Source organism: Littorina saxatilis, linkage group LG2 (genome assembly GCF_037325665.1).
Source record: "Littorina saxatilis isolate snail1 linkage group LG2, US_GU_Lsax_2.0, whole genome shotgun sequence".
Lineage (NCBI taxonomy): Eukaryota > Metazoa > Mollusca > Gastropoda > Littorinimorpha > Littorinidae > Littorina > Littorina saxatilis.
This window is the reverse complement of record NC_090246.1, coordinates 66,722,037-66,739,156: the sequence shown is the minus strand read 5'-3', so window position 1 is coordinate 66,739,156 and position 17,120 is coordinate 66,722,037. Positions and strand designations below refer to the sequence as shown.

General features: G+C 43.5%; 1 protein-coding gene across 1 annotated transcript in view; it reads right to left on the bottom strand.

Annotated features, from left to right (window-relative positions):
* Positions 1-17,120, bottom strand: part of LOC138959572 (protein Wnt-9a-like) — a 63,490-nt gene that overhangs the window by 36,370 nt on the left and 10,000 nt on the right. The window contains exon 3 of the mRNA XM_070331112.1: positions 17,074-17,120. Coding sequence (XP_070187213.1) covers positions 17,074-17,120 — 47 coding nt within the window. The remainder of the gene's footprint in view (positions 1-17,073) is intronic.

Sequence of the window (17,120 nt, the reverse complement as noted above, 5' to 3'; positions counted from 1 at the left end):
TGGGAACACTTTTGGCAAGACCTGTTGCAAACTCTCCCGTCCCGGCGGCTGTTTACGATTTGTCAATCGAGCCTGCCCACCTTTTTACACTATGGTATATAGCACACAAAAAAAGGTGCACTGCATCACATTTGATTATAAGAAATGCTTTGTGCGCTTGAAACGTTTGTATGTGGTCTCATCATTTTGGTCATCTGATATAATCTTTTCTTTTCTTTTGTCTTTCTTTCACACATACACCCGGCCACACATACACACACCCCCATACACGCGCACACACACACACACACACACACGCACACACACACCCACACACACGCGCGCACACACACACACACCCACACACACGCGTGCACACACACACACACACACACACACACACACACACACACCGACACACACACACACACTCGAATTTGAATATAAAATGATAGAATATAAATCAAGGCCATAATTAAAGCGCTGCTGCTGTGTTATCACCGTTGCAAGAGGGGCGGACACGCTTAGACGATATTATTCACTGACATTAGGGGATAAGTTAGACACTCACCTTTTATCCAAATACAATATAGTCTTAGGAGTGAAAACTTAAACAAAAGATATTTAAAAGCCAGAGAAATAACAGTGAATATTCTAGTACAATATACAATTCTTCAGACATACGCACTTTGTAAATATATATTTGCTTCACTGATGAAACTGTAATATTTCTCTCTTCCTTTCCTCAAAATAAAAGTAATAATACATTTTTAAATCACAATTTCACAACTTTGCAAACAAACGAGTGCTGGACTCACAATCAGATTGATATCATTGGTTTGGTTTTGATTTAAGGAATGACAGTGATGCGACTTTTGTGTGTTTCGCTCAGTTATCTTGAGATGTATGTATATTATTAGTAATTGTACGGCCACGACACTATTCTTTCTTTTTATCTCGGATTTTCCCCTGTGATTCCGGAATAAGATTTAAGAAAGAAGACATTTTATATCAATGAAAATAACTTATTTCGATCCACCGACTTTACTTTTGAAAGTCATGCTTCAGTAAAAGCAGATTTTTCGTTCCACTTTACAGATCCGATATGCCAGACCTGTTCAGGTCACTCAAGTAGTTTGCTTTGTTTTATTTTCACAATGCATTCTGCTTTGGAGTTAGGTACACAAGACCGCTTTAGATTCAGATATATTATTTTTTAAATTGTCGGGGCGGGGGGGGGGGGGGGGGGGGGGCGGGGGGGGGGTGGTAGGGGGATTGGTGAGGTATTGGTAACTGACTGCTATTGATTTTGAAACGCTCAAATGGTGTCACATGTTCAGTCATTGTTTGTATTGGGTTGTGTGTTTGTATTGTTGTTGTTGCCTCTAAGATTTTTTGTTTGTTGGTTTGTTTGCTTAACGCCCAGCCGACCACGAAGGGCCATATCAGGGCGGTGCTGCTTTGACATTTAACGTGCGCCACACACAAGACAGAAGTCGCAGCACAGGCTTCATGTCTCACCCAGTCACATTATTCTGACACCGGACCAACCAGTCCTAGCACTAACCCCATAATGCCGGACGCCAGGCGGAGCAGCCACTAGATTGCCAATTTTAAAGTCTTAGGTATGACCCGGCCGGGGTTCGAACCCACGACCTCCCGATCGCGGGGCGGACGCCTCACCACTAGGCCAACCGTGCCGGTGCCTCTAAGATCACATTCAATGTTATAAGTTTATCTTGCTGTTTTCTTTTGCTATATCAAAATTCCATGGCCTTGTAATTGTATAAATGTATCTAAATAAACACTGTTGAAACCAAATGTCCATCCTGGTTTGTAACCGTTGAACGACCTGCGTCTCTGTTTTGGCTTACATCACTGTCTTTATTTTTTTTTATTTTTTTTTATTTTATTTTTTTTTATTGTATTTTTTTTCTTCTTTTTTACCTAGCCTGGACATGTATTCATATGATGGACACTCTTCACTACAGTTACTCTAACGTTACAGCTATTTCATTCACCTTTGATATGTCTAGTAGTTTGTGCGTTTGTTTGCGTGTATGTGCGTGTGTGTGTGTGAGTGCGTGTGTGTGTGTGTGTGTGTTGTTGTTGTTGTTGTTCCCATATTTCTGTTAAATAATATCATTTTCAGCGGGACAATACATAACAAGTTAATTAATCCAACGCTCGATGGACAAAAGGCGAGAATTTACAAATTACCAATTACAGTACTAGTTTTCAGCACAGCATCATACGGCGCATATATAAATAACTTTACATTAACAGCACTATACTACTATTTATCTATATTCTTATACACAGTTCAATTTTACTAGAGATTTCGAAGTCGAGCTTGGTTCTGAAATAAGACCTTCATGTTAGTTTTTGGATTTCCGTACTTAAACTGGCTTATGCACATTTTCGATATCAATATAAGGTGATTAATTATGAAGGTTTTCTCTCTGGGGATATCACGTGTGAAATACCCAAAAAGAGCCTCTTCGCAGCTTAACTTTATATTTTTGCCTGTACATTTAAATATGTACCCTTGACATTCCTGCCATATGGGTTGCACTGCTCTACACTGCCAGAAAAAGTGCTCGATGAAGTCGGTTTCGTTACAATACTGACAGAGATTTGTTTGACGAATTCCCATCTTATGTAGCAAAATGTTGGTGGGATATATATTGTGTAAAATTTTCCAATGCAATAGACGAAGACGGGTTTCTGTCGAGCATTCGTTAGCTAATTTCCAGTGTTTATCTTCTAATGTAATATTTAATTTGTTCGACCAAAATCCAGCTGAGCTTGGCTCCTTTATCTCATAATTTAACATCTTTAGGCGAATTTGGCGTGGAGATAATTGTATAAATGGCATATGATCAGACCGGGCCTGACCCGTATCACGCAATAATAGAGCTTTAATGGCAGTCTGTATTGCATTATATTCAAATAGGCGAGACTGTTTATATCCAGTTCGTTCACATATTTCCTCAAAAGAGCACATGTCGTTATCGTTAAAGACATCTTTAACAACGCATATTTTAGCCTTTATCCAGTCATTCATGTATAGCGTTTGCTTCCTGTACCTTATATTTGTATTATTCCATAAGGTTTGATTGCGTACACTTATCTGCTGGTGTCACATGTTCAGTCATTGTTTGTATTGTGTTGTGTGTTTGTATTGTTGTTGTTGCCTCTAAGATCACATTCAATGTTATAAGTTCACACCGGTGACACTGTGACGGTTCCCCTACGCTTTGTGTTCGGTGCCCTGACCCTTTGTGTTCGGTTCCCACACGCCAAAATTCGCGGACAAGATCGAGGTACTGTCACCCAAAACATCCATTTATGGTAGTATTACGCAATGTTGCTCTCTGAGAATGGTCTTGTTAGATCTGTGAGTGTTTACACTACATGCCTAGGTGCTGTTGGATTGAAGGTTTTTGATATTTTAGCCGTTATTAGGTAGAATGCCTTTCACTTTACTGCAAAACTGCATAATTCGTAGCATCGGCTAGAAATATCCTACCAAAAAATGCCTGCTTGGAACTGTCGTTGGTCCAGCAAAAAGTTCAACATGTCTGTAGCAGACAGCCCAAGTTTCAAGATTGTAGGGCCATCCAAACAGCCGTAATAATAAAAACAACAAAAGTAGTCAGTGAAATTGGCTGTGTTCGGTCCCCCCACACTTTTGTGACGTAGGCGTGACGGTTCCCATAATTCATTGTGTCGGTCCCCACTTTCTGTGTCGGACCCCACTTTCGACCTAATTTCTCTGTGACGGACCCCACAACCAGCCTATTTTGTGTCGGTCCCCACACCTTCTTGGATTTATGACTTGCCGGTTACTTGTATCATTGTATTCATTGAATCTAATTGTCTCGGAGTTATTTTTCAGCAAAAACCGGCAAGGCAGCACCTTTTGTGATACCAAGTAAGTCAGATGACATCAGTATGTGTGTGTGTGTGTGTGTGTGTGTGTGTGTGTGTGTGTGTGTGTGTGTGTGAGAGAGAGAGAGAGAGAGAGAGAGAGAGAGAGAGAGAGAGAGAGAGAGAGAGAGAGAGAGAGAGAGGGAGAGACTAACTTTATTAGTTTATGCCACAAGTATGTGTCTTTATCCACGCTTGTTGTAAGAGGCAACTTTTCCCAGCTCCTTGTGTTCATGACTGCTTTCTCTTAAAATTAATTACTTTATGACAGTCAGAATACAATGGAACAAGGCTACATAAACCCTGACAGCCTACGACAACGGCCCGACTAAGGCTCAACACCGCGCCAATAAATTCAGCATTGGGCCAATGTTGGGCCATGATTGCTCCGTTTTCGTAGGCTATCAGGGTCAAAGATACATATTGGTAAACTAGTAAAATACATGTTCAGCATCATCAGCAATACCACAAAAGGATTAAAAAAAATCCTATTAGCTGTATGTCAGCGGCACAATGCAACCAGAACCAGCGTTTATGTGGAGTGATCGGGTGCTGGTCACTACCGCGAGCGTCACTACCGCGAGTACCACTACCGCGTCTCACACTAAAGTTGTGTTTCCGTACCCGCGACAGCGTTTTTCCAGCGGCGCGACGAAAATCAAGCACATAGAAAATGACCAGGAGTGTTTCCACACGCGCGACGCGTTAGCGGCGCGACAAGCGGCAAGCGACGCGATTTTTTTGAAAGGGTCCTGGAGCGATTTTTTCGCGTTGTCGCGCGGCAACGCGGGAGTTTACAGATTTTACCGCATGTTTAAAACGCAAGTACGGAAACACGTCACGCGTTTGCGCGCGTTTTCTTTTGTCGCTGCCGCTGTCGCGGGTACAGAAACAGAACTTACCGCGAGTACGACACTACCGCGAGTACGACACTACCGCGAGTATAACACTACCGCGTGTCACACTACCGCGAGTATAACATTACCGCGTGTCATTTTACGACTTCCATGGCTGAAGGCAAAGGTTGAAATGTTTCCTTGAAATATAAAACAAAAAGGCCTGGTCTGTTCTCTGAACACTAATTCAATGTTTGTCATGCTAACCAAGAACTCAAAACGATCAGAACACACTATCAGAATACATATAGAATGGGTTGCTTCCAATCAAAGTTAGAACACAAACTCACAAGAAGTAAGTTTGCATGCGTTCTCTCTACGGTTATGGTACTCGCGGTTGTGGTACGCGCGCGGTAGTGTGACACGCGGCAGTGTTATACTCGCGGTAGTGTCGTACTCGCGGTAGTGTGACACGCGGTAGTGTTACACGCGGTAGTGTCGTACTCGCGGTAGTGTGACACGCGGTAGTGACGCTCGCGGTAGTGTCGCATAACCGGAGTGATCTGGAAAGGTGTCAATCTCTCTCTCTCTCTCTCTCTCTCTCTCTCTCTCTCTCTCTCTCTCTCTCTCTCTCTCTCTCTCTCTCTCTCTCTCTCTCTCTCACACTCTCTCTCTCTCTCTCTCTCTCTCTCTCTCTCTCTCTCTCTCACACACACACACACACACACACACACACACACACACACATACTGATGTCATCTGACTTACTTGGTATCACAAAAGGTGCTGCCTTGCCGGTTTTTGCTGAAAAATAACTCCGAGACAATAAGATTCAATGAATACAATGATACAAGTAACCGGCAAGTCATAAATCCAAGAAGGTGTGGGGACCGACACAAAATAGGCTGGTTGTGGGGTCCGTCACAGAGAAATTAGGTCGAAAGTGGGGTCCGACACAGAAAGTGGGGACCGACACAATGAATTATGGGAACCGTCACGCCTACGTCACAAAAGTGTGGGGGGACCGAACACAGCCAATTTCACTGACTACTTTTGTTGTTTTTATTATTACGGCTGTTTGGATGGCCCTACAATCTTGAAACTTGGGCTGTCTGCTACAGACATGTTGAACTTTTTGCTGGACCAACGACAGTTCCAAGCAGGCATTTTTTGGTAGGATATTTCTTGCCGATGCTACGAATTATGCAGTTTTGCAGTAAAGTGGAAGGCATTCTACCTAATAACGGCTAAAATATTAAAAACCTTCAATCCAACAGCACCTAGGCATGTAGTGTAAACACTCACAGATCTAACAAGACCATTCTCAGAGAGCAACATTGCGTAATACTACCAAAAATGGATGTTTACCTCGATCTTGTCCGCGAATTTTGGCGTGTGGGAACCGAGTGGGAACCGAACACAAAGGGTCAGGGCACCGAACACAAAGCGTAGGGGAACCGTCACAGTGTCACCGGTGTGAAGTTTATATTGCTGTTTTCTTTTGCTATATCAAAATTCCATGGCCTTGTAATTGTATAAATGTATCTAAATAAACACTGTTGAAACCAAATGTCCATCCTGGTTTGTAACCATTGAACGACCTGCGTCTCTGTTTTGGCTTACATCACTGTCTTTATAAACCTGACGCCATCGTCATGTTGACTCACTTAGCATGCCTCTGTAATGAACTGTAGTGCCTCGGTTGCAACAATTGACGAAAATAAACATGTTTGTCATCATTTTCACGAGTTTTCATTCACAAGCACCTGGGAAAAAAATCTCATGTTCCCCAGGCAATAAATCCCCGGTTACCATAGTTGCAGGAAGCAGGTTATACATGGATAATCAAAGGCAAACCCAATAGAAACGCTCGGGGATTCTTCGGCTCTTTTCATTGGCGTTTCCCCAGACCTAAACAGACGACACGACACTGCTTTGCAAAGTTCCACAAACGAACTGGCAAACTGGCAAAAGTAAACAAAAAACAAAACTACTTATGAAAGGTCATAAATTCATCATAAACAAATGAAACCTACCGATATGTTTTGTCTTCTTACAAAGTCATGAAGTGCGTGTATCTGTGTTTCGATACACAGACGTTCGGAAAAACACGAACGTCAAGTTCAAGTCAAACCTGACACACACATTTTGACCCGTGCACAAGACGTTGTATCGATAAACGAAGCGCAAATAAGAAATAATAATAAAAGCAAAGAAAATAGCAACAAGACATGCAAACATCTAACAAAGCCGAGCAAGCAGAATGACAGGTCTAATGAAAAACAAAGAGGCACTGAGTCGGAAACAAGATCGCGATTCTTTCCTTCGCTGCACGACGCAAATCTTCTGTGACCTTTGACCCAACGTAGCTTCCACATTCGATCACTAAGCTTAATATTTACAACTGAAAGCCGAGGGGGTGGAATACCGAGATGAACCTACAGAACTGTGCATCCTCAAACCTGACATATTCATCCCAACATTTTATGAACTCAAAAACACAGAAAGTTGCTTTCACACGCCAGCTTTGATTGCCAGTGATTATCAAAACGGAACTCGTGTGGTTATCAAAACGATACTTGTGTTTCAAAGCATGGCTCCCTGTGTTGATTGTGCACTTATTTTCTCACTACAAAAATGATGACAAAAACGATAATTGGATGTTTGTTGTCAGACCAGCTTTTTTGTCGGTCCGAGGGGGAGCATATCGTCTTTTGTTTCATATTTATTGACCAAGGCCGATCCATCAAACATCTTATATTGTTTGCATTTGTGTCGCTCCCGTCTAATCTCCAGCCCTCTTCTCTTCCGCCACGAGAGGGGGAAAAGTTAACCTTTGGCGTGTCAGCTCCCCTGCTGTTTTTGTTGTCACGTTTGTAGCGGTTTTTAGAACGGAACGGTCCGAGCTTGCTTGGTTTTCACGCTTCTTTGGCCGCCGTGACGGTGTCATGTCCACTTCAGTTCCCCCAGTGAAAAGGTAACCTGTTCGTTCGTCTGTGGTTTAACCGTGCTTCCTCAGTGTCTGCCTTCCTGTACAGACTGTGTAGTCTCCTAGCTTATGACGGCTTACTAGTGCCAAAACCTCATAATTGTAATTATCAAGGGAAAATTAGTAATTTTCCCTCGAAATACCATTTTCACGTGTTTATTAATAATTACTAACTTTCACCTGTTAATAACTAATTTTTAGTTTTGGCTCACTTCCTGACGGATTGCTAGTGCCAAAACTAAAAATTAGTAATTTTCCCGTGAAAATGAGTAAGTAACAGGTGAAAACAGTAACTGACAGCGTTAATTAGTAATTATCACGTGATAATGGGTAACCCCAGGTTTTGGCACTAGTAAGCCGTCATAGGGCTTACTAGTGCCAAAATCTCATAATTGTAATTATCAAGGGAAAATGAGTAATTTTCCCTTGATAATTACCATTTTCACGTGTTAATTACTAATTTTCCCGGGAAAATTACTAACTTTCACCTGTTAATTACTAATTTTTAGTTTTGGCTCACTTCCTGACGCATTGCTAGTGCCAAAACTAAAAAAATAGTCAGTTTCCCGTGAAAATTACTAATTATCCCGTGAAAATGAGTAACTAACGAGTGAAAACAATAACTGACAGCGTTAATTAGTAGTTATCACGTGATAATGGGTAACCCCAGGTTTTGGCACTAGTAAGCCGTCATACTAGCTCTTACGCGTTACTGGTCAAGTAGGTAAAAGAACTAGGGGTGAACTGTGGACGTGAGAGCTGGGGTGGTCATTTTGGCGCTGAAGGGGAGAGGGGAGGAGGAGAGAGGATGTTCACTTATTTGTTTATTACAACAGCATTTATTTATTTATCTATTTACTTATAAAATAAAAGAGAGTAAGGACGAAAATTCCATTAACATCCGAGCAAGGCATAGATATATACGCAACCAGTATCCTAACACACCAGACAGTGAGAGTATAACATAGAAAATTACAGCAGACAGGGAGGATGATACAGGGAGGATGGTACGGACCGAATATCTCAGGATGTCATGGAATAAACTAACAGAGTGTAAGAGCAATGAAAGGCAACCAGTAACTCAGCAGTTCAGCCAAGGAATAATAATGACAACAGAGGCTTACGAGTTCCATGACTTAAAGTTAGAGCAGCAATTATCCTAGCACGTCATAGCTTAGGAAACAGTATCCCTAAATAAGTTAAAAACAAAATCAAGCACGTGAATAAATTGAAACAGTGATGTACAATGGATTCGATTGCCCCTCTAAGATCCCTCGATTTGAAACTTTCCCCCTTTTGAAATATTTTTTTTCTCCCTCAGGTTTCTATTCGTAACACTTATTAACTTTACCTTCATCTTAACTATCTTTTAACACCGGATTCTGTCAGAATGTTTGCGAACCCAAAAGGGAGTTTCCACTATATCTGATAGAACAAGCAAACAATCAAACAAACAAACAAAGGAAAGGCTAACACTAACACCATCTCTTTAACACCTATACATGTAAATGTTTCAGTTAAGTCTTTTTTCGTGTCTGCAGGGTGACCCCCAGGGGTCAAAAAGCGGTGCCGAAGGCTTGGACACTACAATTAGAGAGGGACTGACCACTGGTCAATCTGGCTTTGTCCTGCCCCGCTGGTCAGTTGACAAGCTAACAGAGTGAAGTGCTAGGCACCGTACGGATGCAGGGGGCGTGTTGCTTGTGGTCAGTCAAGCGTGACTTTGGCCCGGTCTCCCCCGATGTCACCCAAGCGTTAAGTGCTGGAATGTCTTGTTTGGGTGGTGGTTGGTGAGCTGGGAGTTAGTTGAGAGTATGATGTCTGTGGCAAGATGCTATGCTAATTCAGTTTAATAAAGAAAGAAATGAAGTTAGATACTCTCTCTCCCTTTTGTTGTAACTCTCTCTCTCTTCTATCTATATATATATATATATATATACGACTTGTGTCTGTCTGTCTGTCTGTCTGTCTGTCTGTCTGTCTGTCTGTCTGTCTGTCTGTCTGTCTGTCTGTCTGTCTGTCTGTGTGTGTGTGTGTGTGTCCGCGATGCCAAGCCAAAGTTCTCGATGGATCTGCTTCAAATTTGGAGTCCGTATTCAGCTACACCCCGGACACAACCTCATCGATGAGATATTTCAACACGTGCTCTCAGCGCGCAGCGCTGAACCGATTTTGGTTTTTCGCGCGCAGCGCTGAACCGATTTTGGTTTTTCTCTCGATCCATTCGAACTCTTCCTTATCTGTTTTCAGCCGCGTTTGTCTCCCTTCCTCCGTGCGGTGCGCCGGCCTGGTCCCCGGGGCAGCCGGGTATTCGGCTCAACTTCTTCCTGGCGCAGCCGTACCCGGCGAAGCGGGTATTCATCTAGTTCAATATAACTCTTTTTTCTAATATAACTCTTTTTTCAATATAAGTATATTAACTCTCTCTCTCTTTCTCCCCCTCTCTCTCTCTCCCACACACACACACACACACACACACACACACACACAAACAAACACACACTCTCTCTCTTTCTCTCTCTGTGTCTCTATTCCCCTCTCTCTCTCTCTCTCTCCCCCCTCCCCCCCCCCCCACCACCACCATTACTACCACTCTGATTTATAGTGCATAGACACGAGAGATAAGCTGGTGATTAAAGGTGATTATGACGAATCATGTCCAGCTCTGGTCACGCTCGGACAGTGGTTAAACTTGATGGTCAGCGTGTCAATTCATTTGTCTGACAGCAGTTCCCCTGGTCAGCATCCTACGTGATGGATCTTTAAAGGCGTACGTAGTCCAGACTCCGTCTTGCCAAATGAGAGCCGAGGCTGACCAATTCCAACATTAGAATTGTCATTGCAATTTCTACTGTAGCATTATATTAGAATAAACCATGTCAATAATTTTGGGAGCATTATATTAGTATCACCATGCTTTAACCACATTGGGTCTGATAATCCTTTTACGGTACGTAGTCTAATGACTATAAAACTGATCCTGACAGTATTGCTGATCATGTATGGCAAAACACTGCATGGTACTGAACGATACAGTTTTTGAAAGTGCCCGATCCCTGTCTCTCTCACTCTGTGTCTCTCTCTCTTTGTCTCTCTCTCTCTCTCTCTCTCTCTCTCTCTCTCTCTCTCTCTCTCTCTCTCTCTCTCTCTCTCCATCTCTCTCTCTCTCAGTCCCTCTCCCTCTCCCTACCCGCCCCGACCTCACCCGTTCCGTTTCTGCCTGTGTCCAACTCTGACCGGGTAACGCTCGGCGAAGAAGTGTCTTACACAAAACTCTTGCGCGGCACAGGAACAACCATACTCAACATAAGCCACCCGCACCTCTTCATCGCCCCAATATCCCACCCACAGTCATAAGCTCCTGTGGGCATCGTTGGCGACAACTGTATCATAACCGCAAACCAAACTCAGCAGAATAAACAAATACAAGTTCTCCAATATATAAGCATGCTTGTCAACCCAAACGTCAAGGACCAAGCAACGATAACGGGAGATCCCCCACACCCCCAGACCCTCCGGTTGTAATCCGTCAGTTTGGCGAAACCTTGGCGTCTGCACACCAACACCCTGAGACCCTTACATCCTTGTTTGGCAATTTCGCTGACCAGTTTGTATAATCCTCTCCCTCGAATCTAAAACACGGTTTTCACTCAGCACTGAAGAATCTTTGCTATGTTCCAGTTTATATTGTGTGTTCCTTCTGGCATCTTCGACTTGTTATTATCCACAATTTAACCGAACGTTTGTTTTTTTAAATACCAATAACTGATTAACAGAGGAGTTTAACACGACATAACAATCCGTTTTCCCTAATATATCTTATTTACATCAGCTGTCGTGTTCGAACTCGAAGTTTCTTGTGGATGAATTGAAATAAACTAAAGGTCTGTCCGTCGAATTTACAGAGGCCTTAGAAGCAATCATGAAGCGCGCTGGATTTGTATTCAGTTGGCCGCTGTCAGCGCGAGTTCAAACCAGTTGGCCGCTGTCAGCGTGAGTTCAAACCCACGTTCGGCGGAAATTTATTTCTCAGAGTCAACTTTGTGAGCAGACTCTCTTCGGTTTCCGAACACCCCCCGTGTACACTACATTGGGGTGTGCACGTTAAAGATCCCACGATTGACAAAAGGGTCTTTCCTGGCAAAATTGCTTAGGCACAGTTAATAATTGTCTACCTATACCCGTGTGACTGGGAATAATAGGCCGTGAAAGGTAAATGGCTGCAATCTACTGGCCGTATAAAATTTCATCTCACACGGCATCATTGCAGAGCGCCTAGAACTGTACCCACGGAATATGCGCGATATAAGCCTCCTATTGATATTGATTGATTGATGTCAAGAGATGACAATTAAACACCCAAGAATGACTTCAGTGCCTACAGATGGCAGTCCAGTTCAACCTTTTAAGACAGAACTTAAGTGTGTCGCGAGCTGGAGAAAGATATCTATATTCGCCTCCTATCCCCAAACTGTTCACATCTTGCGCGTACAGGTCGCCGGGCTCGGGTCGGGGGGATCGGGGTAGTTCATCAAATAAAGATCACAGTGAGTGATAAGAAAGCCGATTAGCCCCTGGATTGCTACTCTCTATCCTGGTAACGGGCAAGTTTTTACGATATGTCAGTGTACATAAATGTTCACAGACAGACCGAAACTGCACAGAAAGAGAGAGAGAGAGAGGGGGTAGGGGTGGCAGACAGACAAAAAGAGTGGTTGGGAAAGACAAACAGATAGACAAAGAGAGAGACAGACATGGAAAGACAGTCAGTCAGACAGACAGACAGACAGAGACAGAAATATAGAGATGGGGGAAGAAGTAGAAAGCGGGACGGACTGACAGACAAATAGTGACATGCAGAGACAGACCAGGCAGACATGAACAAAACAGAAAACACCAGAGAAGAAGAGAGACAAACATAAAGAGAAAGAAGCAGGCAAATAAGCCGAGAGTGCAACGAAAAAACGCTGTCTTGAAGCGTTTTGACAGTCCAGCTGATGAACTTTTTTCTCCTTTCAAAGTCGTTTTCCACCAGCACATTGCAGTGTACGCCTTACATTTTTAACGTTTTACATGACGTTTTTTTTTCTTTTTTAAATCAAGAATTTTACGTCATTGTTTGCTTACATTCATTTCACTGAAGAAGGACGTGGCCCGAAAGTCTTTGGTACATTTTTAACTGAGAGACCTGCGCATAAACCCTTTCGGTTACACTATTTATTAGAAACTATGTAAACCTTCACATTGGCAAAATATTTTATCTGGACGAAGAAACGTTCAAATGACACAAATTCAGATTTCAAACCCCCTCATGCCTACTTAAGATATACATGTCCTTAGTGCAACAATAGTAGCACGAAACTTGCGGGTGACCATCCCCGGTCAGTTGCCACAATGCTTGAATGCAACTCACGGCAGAGTGCATGCGACGTAAGAAACTGTGAACTCCTCTGATACGCAATACAATATGTGACGTACAGCCATATGAATTCTGCCTTGCTGAGTCATGTACCTCTCCCTTTAAAACTGCGTTATTTCATGTAGGAGCAAAGACGTTATGGGCAGAATATACCTGCGCAGAGTCAGCGGCACAGACGACGCACTGCATATTATTGATGCTGCGGTCGGTCCTGCTGAAGTTACATAGGTGAGCGGAGCCCCTTACTGCCACGTGCACCCCGATACATCACTGTTGCAAGGCGGGATCCCAAGACTGTGCCTGGGCGACCGAGACAGCGTGGTGCAACGTCATTAAATCCCCCTAACACGTCATCCCTCCAGGTGAAATATTGGCCACGGAAGGTAACATCAATGGACGTCAAAAGACAGCAGTAGCCCGCGGGACAATTCCGCTTAGTTTACCCTCAGTGTCATCCTTTCAAAAGTGGAGCCATATTGCTGACCTTAAATCAGCCCCTATCGCTCGTTCAACGGCCCAGATAGGATGCTTTACGACGGCCCCGCTGGCCCGAGGTCGCACCTACACCTAAAGACCCTGATAACTTTCACCTCGGCCCATCGTCCCCTCCCTGCAAGGTTCCCTCTCTACCTGTACCCTGCCTGTCTCTGCCGTGGCCAGACCTGAGACGGACTACAATATGTCACACAAGCTTGCTACACTCGCTCGCTCCCCCGCAACGATCTCTTGGGTCTGGACAAGGAACATACTTCCGGCCCGTATGGACAAGAGTGAATTACCCGGTTATCCTCCTTCTATGGACTTTACACGCACTCTTACGCATGGAGCAGTGAATTGCGTTCGCCCAGTAACTGTCATGATACTGAGCTCACCCGCGAGCAACAAGATGTTTGCTCTGGCCAGGGTATGAGGAAGGACAGCAGATTGCTAAATGCAGGTGTAAAAATGGTATGGACAATTAAGAGAAGCTACTGCATGGTGCACACAGAGACAGAAATTAAATGAAGACAAATAGAGCTCAATAATGATCCAGGTCAATGAGAATACTGAGAGAGCACACGTTAGTCAACGGAGGAATACAGGGAGGCGAACAAAGCCCGAAGAGAAAGAAATAGGCCGACACAAAACTGTACCTGAAACAGCCCCCTAAAAGGGATGGAAGAATAAGGCGCAAAAGTAGACTAACGATGACACGCAGACGGATATATATATTAGAGAGAGAGAGAGAGCGAGAGAGAAAGAGAGAGAGAGCGAGAGAGAGAGCGAGAGAGAGAGAGAGAGCGAGAGAGACAGACAGACAGACAGACAGACAGAGGAAAACAAAAAGATGGAAACTGGTCTTAAATGGGAAACAGAAGGTAAGACACACAGAAATGAGCTGAGTCGCTACATTACAGGGGTAACAAATTAAAATGGAGATGCTAATGATTATCTGTCTCTTAAATGGAGATTTTAGGAGGTTAAGAAAGTACACCCTGCTATATATTACCCGTTACAAACAGCAATACATACATCCATCCAGTAAGAGGAGAAACCGTTAACCGAGAGGAGGAGGCGTTTTTGCAAGAATGAGGGGGGTACCGGGTGACCCAGCCCCAGCCCCGCTATTAACGATAAAAACAGGAGACGCGGGGGTCAGTGGTAGATGCCCTTCCCTCCGGTGCCCTCCCGACTTCTTTGCTTACCTTGGAAACGCTCTCAGCTTTTAAAAAAAACATTAGAGTTTACACTGCGCTACGGGCCAGTCATGAAACGTCTGCCTGTGTACTGTCTTGGGGTGATACACACACGATAACTCCATGTACCAGATAAGTTTCACTGATTTCTCACTGGCAAAGGCTAAAAAGAGTGACATCGCGCAGTTTCCTTCTTTCTAGCTTTTAGCGCCGTGCATGTGAACTCGCTTGCTGCAGCTTAAATGTAAGATTCCGTGTGTAAAGTAACAAAAACTTAGAATGTGCATACACATCTTTATCGTGTTCACGTTTGGCGGAAGAAGAATCAGGGTCTCGGGGTGTTTCGTGAATGGCATAAACTTTGCGACACATACATCTTAACAAAATATCGTTGAAAAAAGCATTGATCGCTCCCGGACCCGATAAAAACATAAACTCACACACACATACACACACACACCTACCCACACACACACACACACACACACACACACACACACACACACACACACACACACATTTAATTGACAGTAGAGATTTAGGTTTTCGTTACCTCAAAAATGGAACAATCGATCATTATCATTCTGTTTTCTCACCCCACCAATCCATACCCGCTGACGCCCCCCCCCCACCCCCCACACGCCCTCCCCCTCTACCTACCTACCCCCACTCCTAAACGATAAGTTAAATGGGGGAAATGTGTTAAAGGAAACTGTCGCCTGTTGGGTTGCATGTGACAGACGATGATGGAAGCGATTCTGACAGGAAGCGTGCCCGTCGCGTGTGATGTCGACAGAAGTATTAACAACATCATACGCCTTTGATGCTGATTGACCTTCACTGCAAATTTCCCGCATACTAAATGACTTGCTAGTCACACATATATACACATTATAGTGTTCTCCATCGCTGTGTTCGTGTCCGGACTATCCTTCACGGGTTGAAATGTTTTGTCGGAATTGACGCCAGTAACTAATCGGCTGTGGTGTCGAGATTATGCGTCAAACATCAACGTTTATGGTAAAATTCACCGGAGTGCAACCCTCTTGATCTTATTTGCAATAAAAAGTCATAACTTCCTCAACCGCGGTCATTGTCACACTTAGTCCGGGTCGAGGTGTCACACTGCTCTGACACGTGTCAGTCGGAAAAACAAACGATAATAACTTGAGCGAAATTTCGGGCAAAACAGGAACTGTTTTCACATTCAAACTAATCTTCAGAAAGATGCAAATATAAGCAAACCATTACACTCAACAAGAACAAATCTCAACAGAGAATACTCAAAACTAATAACAAATCCTTGACATCTTTTGAAAAGGCGATATGAAATAAAGCTATGACAAGAACAAGGGCTTTCACAACTTTCGCGAATATCAATCCGAAATCTAGTGAACTACAAATTAAACGCAAACGTATTGCGTAGATGACAGAATCAACGACAATACGTCTCTGTCGGGAATCGACAACAAAAAACACACAAGTGTCTTATAACTTACATTGGTTAACAACAAGAACGAAATTAAAAATAAACAAGAAAAACACATCTACAAGATCACAAACACAACAACATCTTCTAACAACTGCAAACACAAATTGCATAACACAACAACATCTTCTAACAACTGCATCCACAAAAACGACATCCATGTTCACACGCACCTTTGTGAAGAATCTTCTGGCGGTACTGTCCAAAACACAACATCTTCTAACAACTGCAGCCACAAAAACGACATCCACGTTCACACTGCATCCACAAAAACGACATCCATGTTCACACGCACCTATGTGAAGAATCTTCTGGCGGTACTGTCCAAAACACATCTTCTAACAACTGCACACAAAAATGACATCCATGTTCACACGCACCTTTGTGAAGAATCTTCTGGCGGTACTGTCCAAAACACAACATCTTCTAACAACTGCAGCCACAAAAACGACATCCACGTTCACACTCACCTTTCTGGAGAATCTTCTGGCGGTACTGTCCAAAACACAACAACATCTTCTAACAACTGCAGCCACAAAAACGACATCCACGTTCACACTCACCTTTCTGGACAATCTGCTGGCGGTACTGTCCAAAACACAACAACATCTTTTAACAACTGCAGCCACAAAAACGACATCCATGTTCACACTCACCTTTCTGGAGAATTTGCTGGCGGTACTGTCCAAAACACAACATCTTCGAACAAATGCATCCACAAAAACGACATCCATGTTCACATGCACACTCACCTTTCTGGAGAATCTTCTGGCGGTACTGTCCAAGCGAGCAGTTCCAA